Source organism: Neovison vison, chromosome X (assembly GCF_020171115.1).
Source record: "Neovison vison isolate M4711 chromosome X, ASM_NN_V1, whole genome shotgun sequence".
Taxonomy (NCBI): Eukaryota; Metazoa; Chordata; class Mammalia; order Carnivora; family Mustelidae; genus Neogale; species Neogale vison.
In genome coordinates this window covers 125,369,143-125,394,638 of record NC_058105.1, presented here as the reverse complement: position 1 = coordinate 125,394,638, position 25,496 = coordinate 125,369,143, and the positions used below count along the sequence as shown (strand labels likewise).

Genomic DNA, 25,496 nt, shown 5'->3' with positions numbered 1-25,496 from the left:
AGGCTTTATGCCCCTGACCTGTGTGCTCAGAAAAGGTCTCCGGAGAATTGTGCTGGCTCCCACGGGCCGGTGTCAGAACGCCGCATCCTGGACGGTCCCTCCTGCTGAGCTTAGAGTGATAAGACCGGAGGCAGGGCCGCTGGGGTTGGATGGCTCTAAGTGCAGAGGGCTTGTGTGGGGGCGTTCTTCTGTGCCGATGGAAGAGCTCTGTGTCTGGACCGTGGCGATGATCATGGCGTGCGGGTGCATAGGATGAAATCATACACGTGTGGGTTAGACGCACGCAAGCGCACGCACGCACGCACGCAGGTCAGAGGGTTTGCAGTCCGTGACCTGTCAGTGATGGGTCCGTAATAATTCCCTGATTACAAAATACAAACCCCAAACACAATTTTGCACTTCCAGTACTGCAGTTTTGTGTGGGGGCCAATAACACAAAGACCGTCAAGACGTCTTAAGTGAATTTTGCAGGTCATTAGGCATCCTGTGGGCCCGGGATTTGACGGGGACGTTCTTTTGTGTCATGGACTCGAGTAACCGGCGTGCCCCTTGGAAAACGTTTGGTCACGCAGACCTTCTGAGCTGCCTGGAAACAGGAGAAGAGTGAAGAATCACGGGGCGGTGAACAGCACTTGTCGCCTCGAGAGCTTGGGCGCGTAGCCTCCCCGGGAAGGTGGGCAAATGCAGGTGGACATCGTGTGCTGCCGCCGCCGCCTCCTTGGGAATTACCAGGAGAAGGAAGGCTGCGTGTGCCTGGGGCCACAGACCCCCAGGCTGCGTGCAGGCCGGGAGGGGTGGAATAAGGGATAAACGTCTGGTCTGTGCAGGGCTTCTTTCCCCCTTCTTTTTAAGCGAGTCTTAAAGTGTTTTTGAAATACCTCCTTGGGGGGTGTCTGGCTGGTTCAGTCGGTGGAGCGTGGGACTCTAGATCTTGGGGCTCTGAGTTCGGGCCCCATGGTGGCTGTAGAGATTATGTCCAAATAAAATCCTTGAAAAAATATAAAATTGGGGTAGGGCAAGAAAAAAACCCCACTCCCTTAGGAACTTTAGCTCAAAGCATTCTGTAATGCATCTGTGGTCTGCCTGAGAGAGGTGGGCAGATCTGAAGGTCTTGACCTCCTCGGGTACTCTGACCACACGTCACACCTTACCCAGAGGCTTTCAGCCCCTTCACGGCGGTCCACGTTCTCAGCTCACTCTTGGCACGTGGTGCCGGCTCCGTCTCTGTCCAGTGTTAGAGGGTCTTGAGCAGCTCCCTGGCCTCTGTCCACTGAATGCCAGTAACATCCCCCTACCCCGTGTTGTCCCCACCAGGGATGCCCTGGGCCTTGCCAGATGGACTCTTGAACGTGAACTCGCCCCCGGTGGACGACCACTGATGCACAGCCTTTACTTCCGGGATGCTTTCGTTCCAGCCGGTTTTTATTAGTAAATGGGGTTTTAATAGGTATCTCTTTCTTCACACTTTATCTTCCTGGGCTCTATTTTGATTCCTTTTGCTGCAGAACTCAAATAGACTTTAATGATGAGCAAAATGCAGTCCTCCTTTTTATTAAATTTTTCCAGGGTATTTTTTTTTTCCCTCGAGGAAGGCAGATGTCTGCCAAAGCATTCTCCAGCAGATAATAAAATGGGTTTTTTTTTTTTTGGTTCCCGGTTAGGAGGTTGGATAACCAGGAGAAGGGCACCACTCTTAATATTCGTGAATAGTTGTGTCTATAAAAGTGATGATGCAGCTTTGCCCACTGTAATCCCAGCAGCAGACAAATCACCCAGTCAGCTGCGCTGTGTTTCCCGGGACCGTGGAATGCCTTCTTATGCAAGACACGTTTCCACAGATTCGGGCAATCGTTTTAAAACGGCTCAGCTATCTTCATTTAAACTGAAGTTCAGGGCTTACTGTTCAGCTGAGTCTCTAAAAATATGTTTTGACTGCACTGGCTCTTCTCCATGGCTAATGTGTGTCCCTGTTTAAAGAGAGAGGCATTTCTTGGAGATTGTGGTCGCTTTTGCTTTAGAAATAATAAAGGAAAGCATTTGTTCCGTCATGTGACACGTAAGGAAGACACGGCCCAACGCGCCCATGTTCCTGTCCGGTGGAAGGACCGCTGCAGTCCTGCGGGGCCTTCCTGTCCCCGCAGTGGGGAGCCGCGCGCTCCTGATGGAGCGTCCGCGCTCCCCCACACCACCCCAGACCCTACCATCCGTTCCAGGGGGAGTCACGGGGCTTAGGAGCGGTTACTCTCAGTCAATTACAGCAGAAAGATGTAGATTATAAAGGACAGCACATTGACTTTATTTTTTTGTAAAGATTTCATTTATTTGAGAGTGAGGAACCATGGACGGGGGAGGGGGCGGACCGCGAGGGAGAAGCAGACTCCCTACTGAGCAGGGAGCCCCATGCGGGGCTCAATCCCAGGACCCTGAGATGATGACCCAAGCTGAAGGCAGAGGCTTCACCGACAGACCACCCAGGCATCCCCACATTGACTTTACGGTTTCCAGTCCTGTGCGGTGTGTTTGAAAGTTGCTGAGAGAGTGAGTTGTCGGTGTTCTTGGCCGCATCAGATAAATGTGATGTGGCACAATCCAGAACTCTGGGAGGTGATGGAGGTCCTGACTAACATGATCGTGGTGATTGTTTCATGTTGTGTGTGGCTGTCACATCTTCACGTTCTGCAGCTGGAACAGATGTGATGTCGGAGGGGGTGCCTGTCTGCGTAAAGCCAAGGGGAGGGAGAAAACGGGAGCATCACTGCAGGTAGGCTGCATGAGGCCCGGTGCGGGCGGAACTAGCACACACGGACAGGTGTACCGTTGCCGCAGACCCACGACGGTCCTTCATTCCCCTAAGCAGCACGTACAGGGACGCACGGACAGTGCTCTAACTACCCGAGCTTGGGTGTCCGTCCTGTAGGGCGTGCAGTGTCCGCTGAGCGGGGACAGAAGGAGAACTTGGGGGAGCTCTGTGATTGCCCCGAGTTTAAATCTGCGCTGTGGTTGCGTATCTGTCATCTGCACATTTGTGTGTGTGTTGTACTTCAACTGAAAAAATAACCGAGAAATATAGGGTTGGGTAAGTAGCTGGAGGGTGTGCATGATGCCACTTCCTTTCCTCTGGAGAAGAATAAACCGTCCCTCGCTCCCTGTGTGGCATCAGCGGTTCACACTCCTCCAGCAGAGAAGCACACCCATGTTCCCTTTGCGCAGTGCGGTCCGTGGGGTGCCGTCGCCAGCCGACATGCCCCGCGCGTGCACTGTTCCCTTACAGACCCTCTTCACTCGGAGCCCGTCTGCTTTTGTCCTGAACCGCTGTTCTGGTATGGTGATCAAGCCCCGTCGAGTGGCCGCGTGGAGGGTGACACTGCTGTTTCTCGTGTCCCCCGTGTTCACAGCCACCGCGACCACCCGGGTTCCCAGGCGACTTCTACCGGCTTCTCGGAGTTGACTGTTGCAGTGTGTCTGTGTGTAAATGCCGAGAGTCACCATTTGCCGCTCACGGGTTTATCAGTCCTTTAGAGGGGGAAAAGCAGTTAGAATGAAAGTGCCTCGATGGTTGGTCCGTTACAGTCATCTGAACGCGGCCTTGCTCCGCGCAGCCCAGCAGTTCGCACTGGTGTTAGCCTCGAAACAGCCGGAGACCCCCTGGAAGGGGCCGGGAGGTGTCTGTTCTCACTTCCCACTTCAGTGCCGTGGACGGCATGAGGAGGTCTAGGGCGGTTCCGTCTCCTCTCTCAGCTGAGGCCGAGCCGCGTCTTGCCCTGGTGTCTGTCTTCAGAGTTCACGCACGGTGACATTAAGGCCTTCCTGCTCTACAGCGCTACAGCTCAGATGTCACCTTGGTGTCCAGCGCTCCTGGATTTTATTTCCTGCCAGCTTCCTCCCTTTCCCATTCTTCCTTCCAGACGGACAAGCAAGTCGTCTGGACTATGGGACCCAGCCCTGTCCCTTCTCTCCCACGTCCAGGAGTCTACCCTAGCCTCTCCAGCGACCTTCCCCAGCCTGGGGGTCCGCGCCAGCCTTTCCATGGACTCCCCCTGCCCAGCCTGGGGATCCACCCCAGCCCCCACTTTGTCTTTCAGACTGCGTTCTTGGGTGACCAGCTCCTGGCTTTCCTCAGTACGATCGCCCCTGCTGCTGCTGGCGTGTCCTGACCGCTGACCAGCCCCGCCCTCCGAGGATCACCTTCTCCTGTTCCATCGTCTTCCAGAGTGTCCTTCCTGCTGCCCCCACTTTCCCGTTCTCACCCACTCCTCTAGTAGCAGGCATCTCTCCGGTCCTGCCAGGGTCGCTTGTGTTCCCGTTGTCATGGCCTTGTCGTAGTCGCAGAGCTGGCATTCCTTGTACTGTGTGCCACGCATGATTCCAAGCCCTTGGCAAGTCAGGCCATCATCCCTCCGAAGCAGATGCGGCTGTGTTTCATGTCCGGGCGGGAAAGCCCGGGCGCCGAGCTGGCGGGAACATGCCCACGTCTCCTCCCCAGAAGTGCTGCAGCTAGGGTCCAGAGCGGGCCGTTGGGCTCCAGAATCTTCCTCTTTCAGACAGTCTTTCTCGATCCTGTTGATGAGGTGCAATCATCGAGTCGCTCTCTGACGTTAAACCCTGCATTCCGGGAACGGACCCCACTCGGTCTGGACGTTTTTTCCTTTTTTATACATTGCCCAGTTTGGTCGGTTAATACCGTGGGTGGTGTATTCGCGTTTATCTAACTGGGAGAAACTGGGGTGTCCCGCTCCTTTTTGAATGTCCTTGTCAGGTGTGGGTATTGGGCTCTGTTGGCCTCAGAAAACAAGTGGAGGGATCCAAAAAATGCTTTTCTGGGAACCTGTTGGCCCCGCCTCCTAATCCAGGAGAGCAGGGCGCAGAGAACTTACCGTCACGTTTAGACACGGGAGTGTCTGTCCCAGCCCTCCGTGTCCTCTTTGAAGCACGGAAGCAGCCGTGACCCAGGATCTAGTTTGCAGTCCTCCGTGCGAGACGTAAAACAGAATGTGGGCATTCCTTCCTCCTTTACCCACAACCCATGTGTTCCGTATTTCCTTTTCCCTTGGCAGACCTCTGTGGCCCTCCCGTGTCACAACAGCCTCAGCTCTTGGTGGCCCATCTGTAGCGTGTCGCCACATTTTATTAATACTTGTTAATACTTTCCTTCGCTCGAAGCCGTTCTGAGATGTGCTGGTCTGTTCACTGCGTTCGCCATGGTGCACATTAAAATAAATAACGGAAGTTTTAAGATGTTTGCTCCTGCACGACCCAAACCTATATGGGGTGCTGTGACAGGTTTGGGTGCCAGCAGGGGGACCTCGGTGTCCCAGAACACCAGCCATCACCATCATCACCTCAACAGGAGTCCCATGAGGGCGTGTCCTTCACATGGTGGCATGGCCCTAGGTAGTGGGATGCGCAGGGCAGTGGAGAGGAGGGAGTCTTACTTCTCCCCACCTAGGGAGGAGCACAGACATCCAGGGTCACCTCTCAGAGGCCGATGAATGTATTACCTTGGACGTGTGTGCAGAGGGAGCCCAGCGCCCCCGACAGGGCACGGGGAGAAGGGGGCGTCTGAGCTGGAACTTTGCAAGCAAGGTGAGGGGAAGACCATGTCAAGCAAAATCAATGAGCTGGCTTGAGGAAGGCCCTGAGGCTCGGCAAAGGCAGCAGAGGGTTCAGGGAGAAGGAGCCAGTTTGCTGGGGGCGGGGGACGGGGGGGGGAGATGGGGGTCAGAGGACATGGAATGAGAGGAACAACAAGAAAATACCGGGAAGCTGGGCTGTCTGCAGGTCGCTGGCAGGTGGACATGCTCGGCGTGTGCGACACAAACGCCGTGTGCGTTTGGAAGCCGTGATTCCTTCTGAAACTACATCTGGAGGTAGTGGGAGGACAGGATGAACAGGACAGTCCGCCGGAATGCTGGCTGTCGAGACCCTTAGCAAGCCGCGGACCTGCCTGTATCGTGTCAGCGCGAGAAGCAGGGGCGCAGAATTGTGTGATCGTACAGATTCGTGCAGACACTCATCGGCACAGAGAAAGGGGCCGGAAGACGTCCCCCACGAGTGCATGGCAGTTGAATCACGTGTAGCAGTGTGTGAGTTATTTCCTTTCTTCCAGATTGCTTGCTCTGTTTTTCCCAGGCTCAGAAGTTCATTTGTACATTTCTTGAGTTGTTAAGAGTGCCGCCCTCGGGGATGAACCTGTCGCGTGGCCTCGGGGCTCATGTTTGCCTGTCCCCGAACCTCGAGTCCGCGAGGGCTCAGGCTGGCGGCGGGGTCCAGTGCCAGCAGGTGGCGCGTGTGTGCCTCGCGTGTGGGCGCCGCAAGGTCCGCGAACCGGGCAGGGACAGCGGCCTCCCTCGCCAGGCCGCCTCTCCCAGGGCCAGTTGTTGGCTCGGGAGGAAGTCGCAACCTTGGCTTATAACCTGACTAATGCTTTCCCCTCCTGGATGTTTCCTATGTTGAGAGGATATTAAAATCTTGGCAGGGTGCTCGGTCTGCTACAGTCTGAGGCCCGCGTTGTACTCAGCCGCCACCCTTGGGGTCCAGGCCAGCTGTTCTAAGTGAAACCCTATTTTAACGAGGTCCTTCTGGTATTTCTTTTGGGTGCCGTCCAAGGCAGTTCCATTTTACACCAGATTCCATGTTACGGCGGGTCATCTAGAACAGGTCTGCAGCCCATAAAAACGTTCTCGCCGCACTCAGCGTTTTGTGGCCAAAGGTCAGAGAATTAGGTGGGAAAGTGATGGCTGGGTCTTGAGGACTTTTTTTTTCCCTCTAAGATAAAGAATCATAAAGCTGATAGGCACGTGTGCAGTGACTGAGAGCGCAGTACCAGAAAGCATTCTCCACGTAGTTTATGCTTTTCACCGCGGGTAGACGTCGAATTTCCGTAGGCCAAGAATTGCTTTTTGGGCAGAAAATGTAATCCTCTGGTGAGACAAATCCGTCACTTCCAAAAAGGAGACGTGAACCCACAGCAGACTGGCTGCCGGGGACGTGGGGAGTGTGTGTTCCGTGTGGACAGCTTGCAGCTCTGTGTGTGTGTGTTGCTCTGATTCACCTGACCCCGCTGCCACGCCCTTGCCTTGGCCTCCCTCCAGTCTTTATGTGGACCGACCCCTGTCCTGGCCCCACCACCCTGAATCCCCACTGTCCCTGCGGAGACGTAGGCGGGCCGCTGGCCAGGCAGCTGCAGCCCGTGTGCGGAGACCTTGCCGAGCCAGGAAACACGGACTCTGTCATGAAGCGCGACGGTACAGGAACGTCCGTGTTCAAAGAAACAAGAGGAAGTGCTGCATCATAAACGAGCAGTCCACGGGGCCTGGGAGATCGGAGCAGGGCATCCACCAGAGCACTGGGAGCCCAGGAACCCCAGGGCCCTACCGACGACGGCCAGGGCTGTGCACCTCTGTCCCTCACGAGGATGGCTGCTGCCGGAGCGCCAGAACCAGATTACAGACCTCCAGCGACAGACCCTAAAGTGTGTTTTCACTTCTGTCCCATAAGGGACTTCCCCCACCTAGCTACTGCCCCTCCGTGTCCTCCTAAAAGCCACGCCCAGTTCCGTCCTCCGTCTCTGCGTCTGGCCCTGCGTGCGGCGGCACGGCCCTGTCTCGGGAATCGTTAAGTCATCTGTTCTTAACCCCGGCCTCTGTGTGCCCCTTAGGAACCTCTCCAAATTAAACTTCTCTCCGTTTGAGGGCACACAGAGGTCATTTTTAACCTCGACATGGAATTTTAGGATTGAAAGGGACCGTGGAAATTGTTTAATTCCACCTACAGTTGTTGTCAGAAACGGAAGCCAAGGAAGCAGATGGGGACAGACCGAGGCCTTGGAGTGCTTAGTGACGGCTGCTGTCTTTGTCAGCGGAGAGAAACCCAGATTCCTCCATTGCCGCTTCTGATTCTGTTCGATCGCGGTCTCTACTCCTAACGCTGCCGTCTTTAGGGGAGTGTTGTTGGAAGATACGATTCATCTTCATTTGCTCTGTGTGACACGGAAAGCATTCAGCCTCGTTTTTGCAATGCAGATCTTCTTTGCAGCTTGCTTGGCCAAAAAATGTAATAGAAACGGTGTCACTGGTAAGATGATTTTTCTTCCTCTTTTTAAAAAGGACTCCATTCTGAATCATTTAGAGGTTTCTAAACACATTCCTGGAGTATCCTGTGTGTGGATTAAGAGCTTGGATTCGGGAAGTCAGATGGCCACTTCTGAGCTGTGTGCCCTCACGGGAATCCTTCAACTGCTCTCTGACTCAGTTTCCCCATCGGTAACATGCAGTTCTTAGGACCCTGAGCTAATTCAGGAAAAGGGCTAATGCACATAGTCACTGAATAGCGTTACTTTTGTTATTACTCTCAAATACCAAAATTGTCCTAAAATTCAGGAATACGTATGGCCAACAGTCATCGAACTATGAACTCGTACGGCAGTCGGGTTTGTTTAAAGCCGGTTCTCCTTCTCGCATACTGTTGGACCTACACCCTTCACTCCTGTCCTTTGCCTTCACGTCTCTGATTCTGAAAGTAGCAAGGAGTTGGTTTAGTTCCGTCGCGTACCGCCCTCTTCTCCCGTCAGCCTGAGCGGTTCCTCCCCGCCTTCCTCGCGGTTCCCTCCTGTGCCTCCGTCTGCGGCCCCAGCTGCCCCGAGGTGGATGCTCTGTCAAGAAGGGAATGCACATGGGCTTCCTCCCTTCAAGAAGCTTCTGTCTTCTCGGGAGCAGGGAGGTGCAGAAAGAAGGATGGCGAGTGCCAGGCCCTGCGGGAGCTCAGGACACACAGCCATCATTCCCACCCGAGAGGACAAGAGGGGCCTTTGCGGAGGAAGGCCACCTGGCCGCCGCCATGACGACGGAGCAGGTGTCCATGGTGGTGACAGACGGCCATTCGGGAGCCGACGTTCTCGACCTCTGACTGTGGAAACGCGGTCCTGCCCCCTCTTTGTTATGGGGCGCTGTTCTCTGCACTGTAGGACACTGAGCGCCCCTGGTCTGTCCCTATTAGATGCCCGTAGAATCCCCTCCCCCACAAGCATATGCCTGTGACAACCAAAAATGTGTGCAGACATTGCCTCTGCCCCAAGGGGACAGACTCGCCCTCCCTTGACAACCAGGAACCCCTGTTCTAGATCAGGAGACCGGCATAAGCAGAGTCCCTCTAGGGAAGCAGGAAGCAGGTGAGCGGAGGCACCCGGGGAGCCCCTGGGAGGTTCCCTGGCTCACGGTCGGGTACGGGGGCTTCAAGGCTCAGGTGAGGGGTCTTTCCCTGGGCCTGCAGGGTCCTGATGGCTCTTGAGAGACCAGACCGGACCCCGCGTGCTGAATCAGGGAAGATAGTGTGACGGTTTTGTGCGTCTTCCGTAGGATGTGTAAATACGGCACGCTGCAGCATGGCATAGTGGAGGCTCTCCCTAAACATCCCTCCCGTCGTCATCCTCACACCGTCAGGCAGAGTAGAGGAGCGCCTTGTGCCTCTGTGCTCCTGTCCCCAAATCCCCCAAGACGGAAGGGCCTGGAGGCAGCAGACATTTCCTGCTCACAGTTGCGATAAAACTTTATTTGCACATACAAGCAGTGGGCCACACTTGGCCTGTGGGCCTCCCTTCACCTTCCCCTGATCTAGACAGTTAGAATTAAACGTGCGCATTGGCTTCAGGCGGCTGTCTGCACTCAGGCAAGCAGGTTCGTGAAATCTGTAGTCAAGATTCTGCGGAAGATGCCCCAGCGGGTGCCCTCGGCCTTTGTTTCAGCTGGAGACGCGAAACTACGCACACGGCTGCCCTGAGTATTACACGTCTGCTTTTCTCTGCCAGATAAGCAGGATTTTGAAGGGCCACGGAGCGATAATTTAGCAGGTTTTGCTGATGAATTGGGCCGGCGTTAACTGGGCAGAACGGTTCAGCCGTACACCTGGCGGACGTGGTCTGTGCAGGCCGCGGTGGAAGAGGTGAGGTCCAGCGGTGGGGTCCTCGCAAGAAACTGCGACCAGGTACTTGGTTTGTGTCAAATCTGTTCTTGTTGCCTCGTTGTGTGAGAAATGCAGGTACAGGCTCTTTTCCTCTCTCTTGAGGAAAACAAAGGATTTCCCTCTGGAAGGTCTCACCACGTTTTCTATAGAATGTCAGGTTTGTTTTAAGCCTTTCCCGGTGGGTCGTGATCACACGCTTCTCCTTGGAAGCATTCCCACCTTCTCGGGTGGTTTCCCGTGACCGTGTGATACCCGAAGTCTGTGGCCAAGTGCACGTAGAGGCCAGCTAGCCTTCAGGGGCAAGTACCTCCTCCCGCATTGTGTTTGTAAGTCGAGCAGAAGTGTGAGGAGACTGCGTGTCCTTCAGGGGTCTCGTTTCTCTGGGCTCCCGGCGGTCAGCCACGGCGCGGTCGAGTAGGCAGTATCTGGACCGCTCGGGGAGGTCACGACTAGTGCTGGTGACACGGGCACCCTCCGGGAGAAGCCAGAGGTGCTGCTCGGCGTTCCGCGACACACAGGACTGTGCTACCCGCAGCCGAGAAGGATCCGGCCCGGCGTGGGTCATGCCGCAGCTCAGAAATCCTGCTTTCGGCAGCTGGCGCGGGGGTACCTCTTCCTGAGTAGGTGGCCGGCCTGCTGCTTCGGTGATGGCTCCGGGCTGGCCGGGTGTCAGACCTTGGCGATGCCCACGCGGAGCCCTGACACAGGTCTTCCATCGCGGTGCCCCCAAGCCCTTTACTCCCCTCCTTTTTCACGACTTCACACCTGCCGCTGGGCCAGTCCCGCCTGTCTTGGTCGTCGTCAGTCACATGATGACGTGATGTGCTTTGTTCCTCCTGCTGTCCCCTTGGGCGGAAGAGAAGCATTGAGGGCTGAAGGGGTACGAGGCCCGGGAGCCCCACCGCTCCGGCAGACTGCCCGTGCATAGGCATCCTAGCTCCGGAGTCCCATGGAGCCTGCCCACGGGGAGAAGCCTCCGGCCCGAGGGGCTGGTTTTCCGGGATGGCGTCTCACACGCCTCACTGGCGCACAGCAGAGCCCCGGTGGCCAGGGCCTGAGAGAAAGTGCTCAAGCAGGCCTTGCCCACGTGGACTCTGGACAGCCCCCGTTCCACAGCGAGCGAGCGTCAGGATGGCAACGTGTCCAGGGGAGAGTTTCCCCCAGTGTCCTCCCTGTAGAGATGAGGAAAGTGGAGAAGGAATGTTTCCCCAGTTCCTGGTCTTCCCCGGATTCAAGAACGTATGCCCGCCTGCTGCTGTCACGCCTGGTTCTCCCGTCCGCTCCTGGAGGTATGCTGTATCCCCACAGTGCAGAACGGGAAAGAGAGGCCCGGCCAGATGACCGGACCCAGGCGCTCGGTGGGAAGTCAGGGCGGACCCCAGCGCTCCGGACCAGTCTGACATTTTCTGCGCCTGGCCCTCCCGCTTGCCTCGATGAAGGCGGGGTGGCCAGAAGTCGGGAAGAAAGCCTTCAAAACAGGTGGATGGGAAAACCGTTGGTGTGAGGCCGAGCATAGATGGCCCAGCGAAACTGCAGCTCAGTGAGTTCTAAGCGTGTAGGGAGGACCCGTTTCGGAGGTGACATGGAACATTCCCGCGTGTTTCTGAAGGCACCTGGTTTCCAGTCATGATTTTCTGTCTCCCCCCCCCCCCCCGAGTAGGGGACCCAGTAGATGACCCCCAGTAAGGGACATTGCAGATGTTCACGCTCAAGGCGCCGCCGCGTACCCTGACCTGCTCGGTCGTCATCTTGCTTCGGTGGGGGACGCTCGTTCAGGCCATTCCTTTCTCGCCCTTGGTTCATCTGCCCAGCTCCGTCCCCCGCGTGCGGCCGGCCTCCCCGAGCGTAGTTCCCGCCATGCTCGGAGCAGGGTCTGTCGCCGAGCACGGTCACGCACAGGGATCCCAAACGGAGGCACCCAGACCTTACACGGGGCCTTGAAACACCAGATGCAGAAGGAAACCAAGGATGTGACGGGAGAAGTGGGCTTGTGGCTTGTCCTTCACAAGTTGCCTGCACCGCGTCCGTGGCTGTGGCCGACAGGAGCCGGCGTGGTCGGGCTGGGGGACGCAGTTGGCCTCCATGCACGGAACTGAAGGCTTCCAGTTCCTCTGCCTGTGCGTGTCAGGGTCAGAGGAAATCTACAGCTAGAGTTGAAATTCTGCTTCTGCCTCTCATCACACACGTGGGCATTGGACCCGTTCCCTAACTTCTCCGTTCTTTACCGTCCCTGTGTGTAAGCCCGTAACAGCACCGACGGAACAGCCACTTTGAAGGTCGTGGACTCCGAGGGCCCAGATTTGCTTCACAGCAGCAGTAGGGTCAGAATCTGCTATTCCGTGTGCGTGCGTAGCCACTCTGTGGTCGGTATTGGAGAGGCTGAAGCAGGAGGAGGAGGGGAAGGAAATGCTCCACTAGACTGCGTCTTGAGTCTCCCCCAGGTTCTTCTGTTGGGATCCCAGCCCTTGGGTGATAGTGCTCGGGGGCGGGGCCTTTGCAGGGTGATGCGTGTGTGAGGACAGAATTTCCTGAACGGGACCCGTGTCCTTCTGCCGTCCGTGCGCCAGCCGTCGGCCCTCCCCACACCGCCAGATGTTGCACCTTGGTTGTGCACTTCTGGCCTCCAGAACTGTGAGAAGTCCGTGTGAGTCCCCCGGTCCGCAGAGTTTACACCTGCCGACAGGCCGCACGAAGACATAGACTGGAGGCTTGGGCTCTCCTCCCCACGGGCGCCATTAGTCACCGAGACGGACGCCGGGCCCCGTGGGCGGCTTCGACAGACGTTTCTCGGTGGGCTTGCCTGATGGGCCGAGAGTGGCATCGCACTGCCTGGCTTTGGAGGTCAGCTGCAGCCCTTCGGCCGAGTGCGAGGGGTCTGCTGGGGACCCCGCAGGAGCTCGAGATCTGCCCCGTAGAAGAGGGTGCTGCACTTGGCGTGGCAAAGGCACAGGGTGACCAGGAGGCTTAAGGAAAGTCGTGGTGAGAGCTTGGGGCTGTGCCTGGCCTGGAGCAGGCCCCGGTAAGGGCGGCCTCTTACTGTTCTGAGGCCCGTGTGGGTGTGGCCCCGCCGTGGACTCTTGAGAGATGCCAGGAGAAGAGCAAGCATCTGTGGGAGTCCACAGTTCTGCCCTGTTCGCCAGGGGACAGATGGAGAGGAGCCAGGGGCCCCGGGAGTGGGGTCAGCAGCCAGAATGAATTTGTAGTTCCTAATAGGAGAACATCGCTGTGGCCCTGAGCAGTGGTGACAATTCCAGGCAACGGGGAGTTAGGCCAGGGTCTAAGGGTTCCTGCTCCCCCCGACCTGAGGTATTCCATGTCTGCACCGCACTGGAAGCCTGACCGGGGAAACCTTGGTGATGAGACTTCTGGCACAGCATGGGCCCCCGGAAGAGTCACTAGTCAGCACAGGCTGCTGGTTCCATCTTGCCTTGAGGGGTGGGGAAAGGTAGGAGCCAGAGGGCAAGGTCGAAGGCAGGGGGGAGGCGGGAGTATAGGACCTTGGCTTCTGGCCCCGGAGGGCGGGCCTGCACCCGTCGTTGGCACGTGTGGTCTGGTGAGGGAGTCCGTGGCCGCCGTGCAGCCAAGCCTGCCGGTCACCATGGCTGGCCCAGGACTCGAGGAAAGAGAGAGAGGACGTGTTTCTCTAGTCCTTCAAACCAGGCACTGGGGGATGGATGGGCAAGCTGCGGACGAGCAGGAAGTCGACAGAGGAAAGGAGAGGAGAATGCAAGCCCAGAAAGCTCCCTTCACGTAGGAACATTCCCATCTGCTGAGCATGGCGTTTATTGCAACGGCTGGCTGTGTTTTGCTCGGGGAGGGCAGAGAGTCCATGTGGAATCACCTGGAAGGCGGGGCCCACGCGATGCCCCTGTCAGTCTGGCTTCTGAAGGTGGGGTGCTGGCCGTGTGACGGTGGGAGGCTGTGCGCGAGGCGTTGGAGGCTGGCAGCGGGGACACTCCGGGGAGCCCCCTGCAGCCCACCAGCATGTAAGATGAGCCAGTTGTGAAGGCAAGGTGCTTGCGGAGGAGAACCCCTTGCACAAGCAAAGGGGAGTGCCTTTTGCCTCACTCCACCTCTAGCCAGGAGCCAAGCATAGGGGTCCCAGTTACTCACAAGGCCAGCACCCCACAAGGCTTCCCAGCTCCCTGGCTCCTCGGCCACCCCAGACGGACCAAGGGGATGGTACTCCCAGCAGACTGGGCTGCCACCTTGCAGGGCACGCCTGCAGCAGCCAGGAGCTCCAGCTGTAGGATGCCCCCCCACCCCCGCTTGAGGAAGTGGTGGCCACTGCTGGTTCCTGATCACCCTCGACCCCACATGGGTCCCCAGCACCTCCTCCGCCCTGCCCCGTGTGCCGCCTTCCTTTCTTGAAGTAGGCATTGTTTTGTATGAGTGCAGAGGGAAGGAGGAGGAAGAGCCAGCACCCCGGAGCCCAGGGAAAGTTACCGATTCTTAGATAAAACGACTCAAACCACCCCAGTCGGTCCAAAATGGTCTCTCTTTCTTCGGGTGGTAGGTCTTGTGGTGCTTTGGCCCCTGCCTGCCGTGACCGCTATGAGCCTGGCTACAGCAAGGTGCCCAGAAAGGTGTGCACTCCAGCTGGGCAGCAGGACACTCGGAGACCGAAGCAGAGAGCTCTGGAAGGAGTAATGGCAACACTGGGAGAAAGCCCAGAGTTGCGTTTTTGCAATAGAAACATTTCCCCGCGGCACTTGGGTAGCGCAGTCGGTAAAGTGCCTGCCTTCAGTTCAGGTCATGACCCCAGGGTCCTGAGACCAAGCCCTGTGTTGGGTTCCCTGCTTGGCGGGGAGTCTGCTTCTCCCTCTGACGTTCCCCCTACTCTTGTGCTCTCTTTCTCTTTCTGTCAAATAAATAAAATACTCAAAAAGCAAAAAAGCAAAAAGTAAAGAAACATTTCTGCAGGGCAAACTGTGCTGCATTTTGCTGTTCATAACACCGAAACGGTTCAGCCTCCAAAGCTGTGTCTTCGTCCCCTGCATACGGGCCTTGGGCCTCTGTGTCTCTTCCCAGCCCCCTGCCCGTTATCTTCGCTTCACCCCACACCTGGAGCTGGGCATCCTGCAGCCAGGCCTGCGGCCCCCAACCCTTACCCCGGTCCCCCGGCTAATCAGCCGCATCTGAGATCAGTGGAGCCACCTTTGGATCTCCATGGCTGCGCCTCCCGCAGCCCTTCACTTCAGGCCTCCCGAAACCCTTTGCTCCTTGCTCTCTCTGGCTGCAGGTTTTTCCCACTCGGCATTCACGTTCGGTATCGAGAGCCACATCAGCCAGTCCAACATCAACGGGACGCTGGTGCCGCCGGCTGCCCTCATCTCCATCCTGCAGAAGGGACTGCAGTATGTGGAGGCCGAGATCAGCATCAATGAGGTACGTGCGCTCCCGGGCGGTGGCCTGGCCCCAGCCCCAGCCCCAGCCTGCAGAGCCTGGGGACCAGGGGACAGCCTGGAAACCAGCCACGGCCACGCCACCCATGGCCGGTCCGCTGGATCCCTTCCCTGCTCCCTCTCCTTGAATGGACTTCCTGCTTACAAGCCTGTCTTACTCTGCCTTCTCTTTAGCTTTTCAGAAGGACAAAGTAATCCGTCCTGTACCCCGTCATCCATTTCCAGAAACCCACATCTTTGGAAACCCCCGAATTTCTGCCTGTCCTGCGCACATTCTTCCCTGACCGTGGCCCCCGCCTCCTTCCTCCCCAGAATGGGTGTCCAGAGGTGGTGTTCCACTGGCCCCTTGAGGCCCCGACTGGTCTCTTTTTCCCACAAAAAGAAGTTTTTTGGTGGGGCTAGGAGCGTGTGACCCCAGAGACCCCCAGTGAGCGCGCAGATCATGCGAGGCTGCAACTAGATGTGTTTGCCCACCAGTGTCCATGTCTTCAGTGTGTCGGGAAGCCCTGGTGGCTTCTCTTCCTCCGTTCCACATTCCCGCGCGCCGGGAGGAGAATAAAAAGGCATCTCGTTGGTGACTTGGGCTTGCGGTCGCTGAACCGTGGGACATTCTGCTTTCAGAGTTGAAATTACCAGGTGTTGTCATTGCCCTGGGTAGTTCCTACTTTTTACCAAGTCTTTGTGCATTTGAGGTGAGACTCTGAAGAAGCTGACACGGAAGCATGCTGACCGCTTGGTCAGTGTTGGCCACACCGTGACCGGAACTGAAGTATGAGGGTGGCTGACGGGGTGACCGGCTCCTTGTTTAGACGTTTTCTAGGCTTTCCTTGTTTTCTTGTTTTCAAGTGTAATGCTGTTTTCAGACGTAACGTCGTACGATTGTATGGTGGCCAGACGCCAGCGGGGCCAAGTGTCCTTTTGATCACCTCTAGCGGAGACTCAGGTGGTTCACTTCTTCCTAATTTCCAAGGTCATTCGAGTTCAGATTATGCAAAAACGTATTTGTATTTTCAGCAACCACAACCCAGAAGCACCGACTTCTTGTCCCACTCTAATATTTGGAGCAATTTCAAAGGCGAAAACAGCCTCCTGGGTTTTTAAGTGGGTATGGGAATTTTTTCATTGCAGATAGAAGCCCAAGGATCAAAACAGGTTGAAAAGACATGCGTGGGAACTAGGCAGTGCTGTCGCCTGAGTACCGCAGCTGTCTTTAGTCAACGCTCTGAGCCCGGTGACAGCAGATGAATATTTTAGAAGTCAGACGGACAGGCGTACTAGGGATCCAGCCCGAACGGTGCCGAAATCTCTGATTCGGCCTTGAGGCTCCCAGAGAGCTGCGTCTCCCTCAGAAGAGCGTGGCTGTTCACAGACCCCTGTACTCCCCATGGTGTCCGGCCACGGCTTCTCCACTTGCGGGGGCCAGATGATTCCTCGCAGCCGGGCGGCCTGGGCCCCGTACGAGGTCGTGCCATGTCCCCGGTCACCCCCTCCCCCTGCACCTCACCCGCCCAGACTCCCTGGGCACCGCTCTGGGTCCCACCATGCTGGGCCGGAGCGCGAGGGGCTGATGGCGGCCCTCTGTGTCTCGCTCCCCAGGATGGCACGGTGTTTGACGGCCGGCCCATAGAGTCCCTGTCCTTGATCGACGCTGTGATGCCGGACGTGGTGCAGACGCGGCAGCAGGCTTTCCGGGAGAAGCTCGCCCAGCAGCAGCAGGCCAGTGCGGCGGCGGCAGCGGCGGCGGCCACGGCAGCGGCCACGGCAGCCCCGGCGGCCGTGGCGCAGCAGCACCCACCAAAGAACGGAGAGGCCACCGTGAACGGCGAGGAGAACGGAGCACACGCAATAAGTACGTGTGGGGCTCTGGGCGGGCATGAGCTTCTGGCAATTTCTCTCCCAAGTCTGAGGGGGCCGCGGGCTCTCCCAGCTGTGCTGTTGCGGCTCTCAGGCCTGGTGTTGGCATCGTGTGGGCTCGGAAGAGCTGCACAGGCTCTGTTCTCATGGAAATCCTTAGACGTAAAGGTCTTGGTGCACATATCCTCGATTCTAGAAGGTCATGCAGTTCGGAGAACTTGTTCTGGTGACAGCGAGAAGCGCCGTGTGATTCCTGTTGGACATGGGATGGTTTCGTTTGTGGAGGCCCCGGTCCTCCGTCCAGCCTTCCATGTTGAACGTGTCGGGCCAACACTTGCTGTGCTAGCCAAGCTCACGGTTCTAGAGAGGGCAGCGGGCCCAGACAGCAGATGTGGCCCTGCGCGGTCCTCTCAAAATGCCAGGCACTTGTCTCTGTTGGGTAGTTGCCCTAAAGGACATGGCCGATCGGAGCGCCTGACTCTACTCTGTCACGTGGCTTGTAAACTCGAAGAGCGCTTCGGGGTCTGAGTTCAGAGCATACCCGTGTGTTTGTGTGTGTGTGTGTGTGTGTGTGCATGTGCAATATGTGTGTGTCACGCAGCTGTGTGTCCATGTAGGACGTGTGTGTCGTGCAGCTGTGTATATGCATGTGCATGTTCTGTGTGTGCAGGTGTGGCCTGCACACCTGTGCCTCGCTGGCCCCCATCTCAGAGGAAGCTGCTGCTTGCAGTCAAGCCCTGTGGCAGGTTCCCGTCCACGGTCACAGGGTGACGGATTTCCGTGAGCTACAGAATCACACCAGGCATCAGAAGGAGAGCCCAGAGCGGCTGTAGCGCAGATGGGAACAAGCGGGACGACTTTAGGCCACGAGTCTAGCACAGAAGTGGAAGGACTTCCCACCTGCAGCCCCCCGTCCTCACTGGGACGCAGGTCCCAAACTGCGGGGTAGGGCAGGAAGAAGACAGCACGTGGTTCGTGCCACAGGTCACTTAGTGCCTGTCCCCTCGGGGACGCAGCCTTCAGGGTTTCGGGAACGAAGCTGGAGGAAACTAAGGGTTATTGTTTTGTTAATCTTCCGTCACTGAAACGAGTTTCTAATTGGTGAGCTTCAAGATGTCTGTATGTTTGCCCAGATAGAAATTTTGCAAGCTTTTAAATCGTATGGATTTCTTTTAAATGTTGAGAAAAATCTAGTGGGACGGTGCGTTGGGGGCGGATCTTAATGCTTGGGGCACCTGGGTGCCTCCATTGTTGAGCCATCTGACTTGTGATCCCGGGACCGTGAGTTCACGTCCTGCGCTGGGCTCCACGCTGGGCAAGGAGCCTCCTTAAAAAAAGAAAAGAGAGGGGCGCCTGGGTGGCTCAGTAGGTTAAGCAGCTGCCTTCGGCTCAGGTCATGATCCCAGCGTCCTGGGATCGAGTCCCACATCGTGCTCCTTGCTCGGCGGGGAGCCTGCTTCTCCCTCTGCCTCTCTGTCTGCCTGTGCTCGCTTGCTCTCCCTCTCTCTCTGACAAATAAATAAATAAAATCATTTTTTAAAAAAAAAAAAAAGAAGAGAGAGTCTCACAGGACATAGCTGCACAGAGACAGGTACTGCCTTAGAGCTCGCTGGCCACTCACACAGATGCCGGTGGCCGGTCTGTCAGTCTCCGGGGGGGCACACCTGAGGCCCCGCTGGCCCTGCTCCCGGGCACATCATCCTCGCTTTCCCTTTGTATCCTGAAGCCGGGGCCACCTACCGGTTGTCGTCATCTGGCTGCAAGGCCAGCTGAGGCCAGACTGTGGTATTGTAAGTGACCGTTCATCCTGACCGTCAGAAATCTACTGTGTCCTGCCACACGGGAGGAAAAAAGCCGCCTTCCAGGACAGGACTTTTGAGGGGGCCGTTTAGCGTGCTTGTCTCCACGGTCACCGGGCCTGCCTGGGCATTCAGAACCCAGAACCCAGGAGTCCTCTAGGCCGGGTTTGTCCAGATAGAAGGCCTGGCAGCTCTGGTCTGATACGGAGGTGGCTCCAACCAGGAAAAAAGCCCCAGCACTTCAGTCCCAAGAACCCGAGGTTGTCTGCAGACAGGCGGTGCAGGGCGGTGGGCGCTCTGGAAAGGCGACGGTCTTTCCCCGGGGGAGCATCACAGATGGAGAGGTGATCCCTCCGACAGGTGCTCTCGGATAAAATGTCTCATCCCTTCTGGAGAACAGCAGCTTTCGGGCTTGACCCGTCTCTCCGGTCAGCCCTCCCCGGTCTCGTGCTGGTGTTCGTCAGACCTTAGCGTGGCCCTGCTTATGCAGAGTAAATAACTTTATTTTTGTCTGTCGGGTTTGGAGACTGTTGAAATAAACGTAATTTTAGTGAATTGCACAGAAGTCGAGATACCGTTACGGTCTTCAGAGGTCGTGTTACCTGGTACACAGAAAGAAGGGGTGTCCCTCGGCACAGCACCGTTACCGGTCTCGCTCACGCGGACCGTGAGAAACCGTGCAGAGGATCATGGGGGAGGGAGGGAACACTGAATGGGAAGTCGCTGGTGAGGGAGAAAAACCACGAGAGACCCTTAACTCTCGGAGACAAACTGAGGGTTGTGGAAAGGGAGCTGGGGAGGTGGGCATTAAGGAGGGCGCGCGATGAGAGGGGCACGGGGCGTCACACGCCACTGATGATTTAGTGAGCACGCCTGAGACTGGTCATGTACGCTCCGTTGAGTAAGTGGATTTAAATAAAGTAAAATAAAATAAAATAATAAAAAGAAGGTGTCTCTAACACTCAAGTGCCCCAAGAATGCTGGGAAGTTTCTTTTCTGTAGCCGTTAGCCACATGACTTTTCTTGTTTCCTGTGACAGATAATCATTCGAAACCAATGGAAATAGACGGGGATGTGGAGATCCCGCCCAACAAAGCCACAGTCCTTCGGGGCCACGAGTCGGAGGTGTTCATCTGTGCCTGGAACCCTGTCAGTGATCTCCTCGCTTCAGGGTAAGGATGCTGGGACGGGGGTGCCCCGGGGTCGGGCTGTTCTCTCCTTTCTCCCCTCTCACGGGCGGCGACCGCAACCTCGGGCCCTGGGTGCTGCGCTCCTTCCCAGGTCGTGAGGAAGTCCTTGCTGCGTCCTGTGTCCTCCACGGGGCAGGGAGCAAAGCAAAGATGTTTGAAATTGCGGAGGGGCGCCCGGCTGGCTCCATCAGTAGCACTGGCGATGCTTGATCCCAGGGGTGTGAGTTCGAAGCCACACTGGTCGTGGAGCCTACTGGAAAAAAAAACAAATAACAAAGAGCCAACAAAAATGATGAGGCAAAAAAGCCAGCCAGGGAGCGGGATTAAGAAGACACGGAGCCACATGCCAGAGATACCGGACTCAGGCAGCCCAGTGTGGCAGGCGCTGTGTGGGCCTGAACCGGAAGCTGGATGCTGCGCGTTCTCCTCCTACAGATCCGGAGACTCGACGGCGAGAATCTGGAACCTTAACGAGAACAGCAACGGGGGCTCCACGCAGCTCGTCCTGCGGCACTGCATACGGGAAGGAGGACATGACGTCCCGAGCAACAAAGATGTCACCTCGCTGGACTGGAACGTAAGCACCTGCTGCTGCCTGCACGTTTCCACAGCTCTGACCCGGCCCGTGTCTCAGCGGAGCCCCGCGGGGCGTGAACGCAGGGCCGCGGCCATGCTGCCTGCGAGCCCCCCACCCCCGGCTGCTCTCACGTTGCCGAGAGCGGCTAGCATGGCTGCACTGGGCAGAAGCGAGCTGGGTGCTCCGCGGGCCTCCCTGGGCGCGGTGAGCCCGCTGGTTCCCCAGGGGAGCCCGCTCTGCTGGCGAGAGGTGCCGTGCAGCCCGGGAAGGGGGACCGTCTGGCCCGCTGCTCCTGCCCTGGGCATCACACGCATCTACATGCGGGACGCCCACAGCTCTCTGGAACTTCTGTGCGTTCTCCCTGCATCCCAAACCCCTGTGTGTGCACACGCGTTTCCGACAGCTTTCTCCAGTCTCGCCACGTCTCCCTGGGCCTCTCAGTGTGGTGCGTGGAGGGATGTCACCGGGTGGACGCGGTGCGTTGTCCTTGCTCCCCCGTCTGCCATTAGGATACCTCGCGGTGTCCGGCCAGAGCTGTGTGGGCTGAGGTCGTCCCAGGGGCCGCTAGTCGTCACCGGCAGCCAGTGACGGGTGCGAGATGGTTCTAGCCCTGGGGCAGGGGGAGAGGCCGGCTTTGCGTGTACTGAGCTGGGCGGCATGTGTGTTTCTGGCCCGCAGAGCGACGGGACACTGTTGGCCACGGGTTCCTACGACGGCTTTGCGAGAATATGGACCGAAGACGGTAAGCCGTGCCTCGTCGCGCGCCGTGCGGTGTAATCGGACACGAGCAGGCCGTGACCTTGAAATCGACCTGTCTGTTGTTCCTTTACCTCACAGGCAACCTGGCCAGCACCTTAGGGCAACATAAAGGCCCCATCTTCGCTTTGAAATGGAACAAAAAGGGGAATTACATTTTGAGTGCTGGCGTAGACAAAGTGAGTATTCGCTCAAAATAGGTCTAAAAGAAGGCTCTTTGATCCGTAGCTGCTGATGTATTTTTAATTTCTGAATAACATCCTGGGGTTTTTTGTTTTTGTGTTTAATTCTCAGGCCTTCTGCTTCTCCTTAGTAAGGCAGAAGAGCTGCTTTCAGGTTGGTTTGTGTGGTTTGGGTTCCACTGTTCATGGATAACACGTGGTCGGCGCGTATCATGCTGTTCCACAGGCCTCTGTGCGCAGCCCCTCCCCCCTTGCTTTGAGGTACGTCCTCCAGTGACGGAAAGGGGACATCCCCCAGTTGGCTGTATCCATTGCTTGAGAAGGAAAGTGGTGTGGACGCCCGGGACAGAAACCTTTCCCCCACTGGGCAGTGTTGGAAACACAAACCGTTTTCTCTCGCCTGGCTTCTTTTTCCCTGATTCGGGGAGTTGTGACTTCCCGTCGTGGGCTGCAGGCTTCTCTGAGAGCTGGAGGAAAGCGGGCCCAGCCACGACAGGGCACGCTCGGGACAGACACGGGGCTTGCGCAGGGCTCCCGGCTGGATGTGACGGGATCGAGTCCGAGTGGCTGTGAGCAGCCAGGGGCCTCCAGAAGCCACGGGTGGGTGAGGAGGCAGCAGGTGTCGGCGTCGTCTGGCTCTGAGTGGGGGCCGCGCTCTCTGGGCCTGCTTCTCAGTTGCCGGGAGCCAGGAATCAGGACTTCCCAAGACCGGGGACGGAATGGGTGCGTCATTCCCGACTCCGCGGGGACTGGAAGTTCTCGTTTTGGAAAAGTATTTGCAAGAAACCAAGCCAAAGGGGAACAGAAGTGCTTCGTGTTCCTGCAGCTGTCGACCGGGTCTGAGGACTGCACTGGCGTGTGGCTTCTAGAGCGCTTCACGTTGTCCTGCTGACGTCCGGGTCGCTTGGAAACCGGGTGACGCTGCTGGGTGTGCCTCCGGGTGCTGCGGTGAACGGACCGTAGTACCCGCCACCCGTCCACACGGGCTGGGCTGCAGTCTGTCCTCCCCGGCCGGTGGCAGACGGCGTGTGCCGACCCCAGAGCGAGGGTGGCCCTCTAGGTCTGCGAAGAGCACCGTCGTTCTCACGCTCGCTCTCTAAGCCAGGAAACTGTCCTTTCACACCTGGTCGCCTTATGGCTAATGTCGAAACAAGCTGAGGGTCGTGCGTGAAACTCACACTGTCCTGGAACTCCCATTCGATCGTCTGTGAGCTGGCTAGTTCGGGTGCCCCGCCCCACACACGGTTGTCGGGTTTGTGGCTGGTCCCTGCTGCTGACCGTGTTGTTGAAGTGATCGTGCAAACGATCGCTGGCCCTTCCCAGCACGTCGCTGTACACGGTGGCCCCTTCGGAGGCCATGCCGGTAGCCCCGCTTCACAGACACCTGCGCTCACTCACTGGCCCATGGACACTCGGCTCCAGGGTGTGGGCCCTGGACCGCGGTAACTTCTGCCTCTTGACCTCCACACCCTCGTAAACAGTTCTTTGCAGCCTCACGCTGGTGCTGGGATTCTTTTTTTACATTCTGTATCTGATTTTCCACCTTGCTCTCCGTTGTGACTCTACGAGGCGGTGAGCTGGGCGCCCAGTGAAAATGCACATTTGGGAATGCACTTCGTCTGTGGGCCCCGCACTCTCTGCGCTTGTGCGTCACCCACAGCGGGAACAGTAAGAATGTCGTCGAAAGGAAGGCCTAGGGAGGAAGGGCCACGGACAGGGATGCTGGCGTCAGCCTTCACTCCGTGGTTAACCTGGGAGTGCTGGCAGGAGGCTACAGCCCATCCTTAAAAGGTTCCGTGTGCTTGACGTTGTGTGTTGAATGGGAACACCAGCCAGGAGATGGGGTTAGTGCTGCGGGGCGGGACAGTGTCTCAGAGAGAAGTGCCGAGCGAGGTGATGGATTCTCTCCATTGCCACGTTTGTGAGCAGCGACAGGAAGAAGAGCGGGACATCCCACCATCCAACAGACAGAGTTTATTGGTCTGGGGGCGCCGGGCTAGCTCAGCCGGTGGCGTGAGACTCTTGATCTCGGGGTTGTGAGTTCAAGCCCCACATTGGGTGTAGAGTTGACTTAAAATCTTAAAAAAAAAAAAGAAGTTGATTGGCTTGGAGCTGCCCCCGAGATTTCGAGAACTGGTTTTCAGAGACGCTTGCTGCTCTGGGGATTTCATCTGCAGGTGATAGATAGAAAACAGAAGCCGTTCTTCTTACAGCACAATTTTAAGTGCTACGGACAGGGAGGGGGACGATTTCCAGCTGATGAAGACGTCTTTCCTGCGGGGCGCTTGGGTAGCTCAGTCGTTCAGCGTCTGCCTTCAGCTCCGGTCCTGGGATCGAGCCCCATATCGGGCTCCCTGCTCAGTGCAGAGTCCGCTTCTCCTTCTCTCTCATGCTCTCTCTCAGAATCCTGAAGAAGAAAAAAAAAAAAGGCCTAATTCCGGTGGTGGTCACTGAGCTGTGTCTTGTTGCTTCCCTGTCTTTCTGCCATCAGTGCGTTCCTAAGGCTTCAGGATTTACTTCGCTTTGCAAGGTGGAGATCGCTGGCCGAGCCCGCTGTGACACACTGCTGCGCTGTATGTTGTGTCCACATGGCAGGGCTGACGGTCAGGGCCGGTGTCCCAGTCGATGTTTTCGCTAGGCCCGCGTTTGATAAGTGCTAGAAAGCTGTCTTGAGGTGCTTTTTTGCAGGTTTTTCAGCAGGACTCCGTGTTGCGGGGGAGGGAGAACCCCACCAGTTGGGCAGTTTTCCAAAACTAGTCACCAGCACACACGGCTGTTGGGTTCGTAAAATGTAACCATCCGGACTGTCCAGCGTAAACTGCACACTGGATCCCAAAAATCTACACCAGAGACAGGATGCCAGATAACTCACTAATGTTCACGTACCGATTCCGTGTTGGAACGGTATTTTGGCCACATTGAACTAAACTATATTGTTAAAATCAATTTTAACGATTTCTTTTTCCATTTAAGACTTATTTATTTGGGGCGCCTGGGCGGCTCAGTGGGTTAAACGTCTGCCTTCGACTCAGGTCATGATCCCAGGGTCCTGGGATGGAGCCCTGCATCGGGCTCTCTGCTCAGCGGGGAGCCTGCTTCCTCCCTCTCTCTGCCTACTTGTGATCTCTCTCTCTCTCTGTCAAATAAAATCTTTTTTAAAAGAGATTTATTTATTTGGGGGGGCAAGAGCGTATATATATATGAGGGGAGGGGCAGAGGGAGAGAGAGACTCTTCAAACAGGTTCCCTACTGAGTGCAGAGTCCAAGATCATGACCTGAGCCGACACTAGGAATCAGACGCTTAAGCAACTGAGCTGCCCAGGCGCCCATTTTTCTATTTTTCATTAATGTAATTTTGAGAAAATTTAAAAAATGACTTTTGTGGCTCACATTGTCTCTCTTGGTCAGTGCTGATTTAGAAGGAAGGGGGGCTGTTCACAGTCTGTTCTTGTATGTTAGATCTTTCTAGAGAAATCTTTCTGTGAAGAATAGTTCCTGACTTCTGTCTTTTTGTTTGCGGAGCACAGACAACCATCATTTGGGATGCCCACACAGGAGAAGCCAAACAACAGTTTCCTTTTCATTCCGGTGAGTTTCTGTGGGTTTCTTTCTTCCTTTCTTTCTTTTCTTTCTTCAATTCAAAAGTAGTAGGTTGGCTCCAGACGCAGGCAGCCTGGAACCCTTGTGGGGGCGGAGGGCATGTGGACCCCAGAGGGGAGGCTGTGCTTTGTTTCCTGTCACTTACGCATGCTGAACGGCGAGATCATCCCGGGAGC

The 25,496-nt window shown here is 56.7% G+C and overlaps 1 protein-coding gene across 4 annotated transcripts in view; it reads left to right on the top strand.

Annotated features, from left to right (window-relative positions):
- The window catches only part of TBL1X (transducin beta like 1 X-linked), a 196,306-nt gene that overhangs the window by 158,421 nt on the left and 12,389 nt on the right, over window positions 1-25,496 (top strand). For all 4 annotated transcript variants that reach the window (XM_044235564.1, XM_044235566.1, XM_044235567.1 and 1 more), the window contains 7 exons: window positions 15,200-15,345; window positions 16,959-17,211; window positions 20,055-20,187; window positions 20,641-20,782; window positions 21,461-21,524; window positions 21,620-21,717; window positions 25,248-25,308. In XM_044235564.1, coding sequence (XP_044091499.1) covers window positions 15,200-15,345; window positions 16,959-17,211; window positions 20,055-20,187; window positions 20,641-20,782; window positions 21,461-21,524; window positions 21,620-21,717; window positions 25,248-25,308 — 897 coding nt within the window. The remainder of the gene's footprint in view (window positions 1-15,199; window positions 15,346-16,958; window positions 17,212-20,054; window positions 20,188-20,640; window positions 20,783-21,460; window positions 21,525-21,619; window positions 21,718-25,247; window positions 25,309-25,496) is intronic.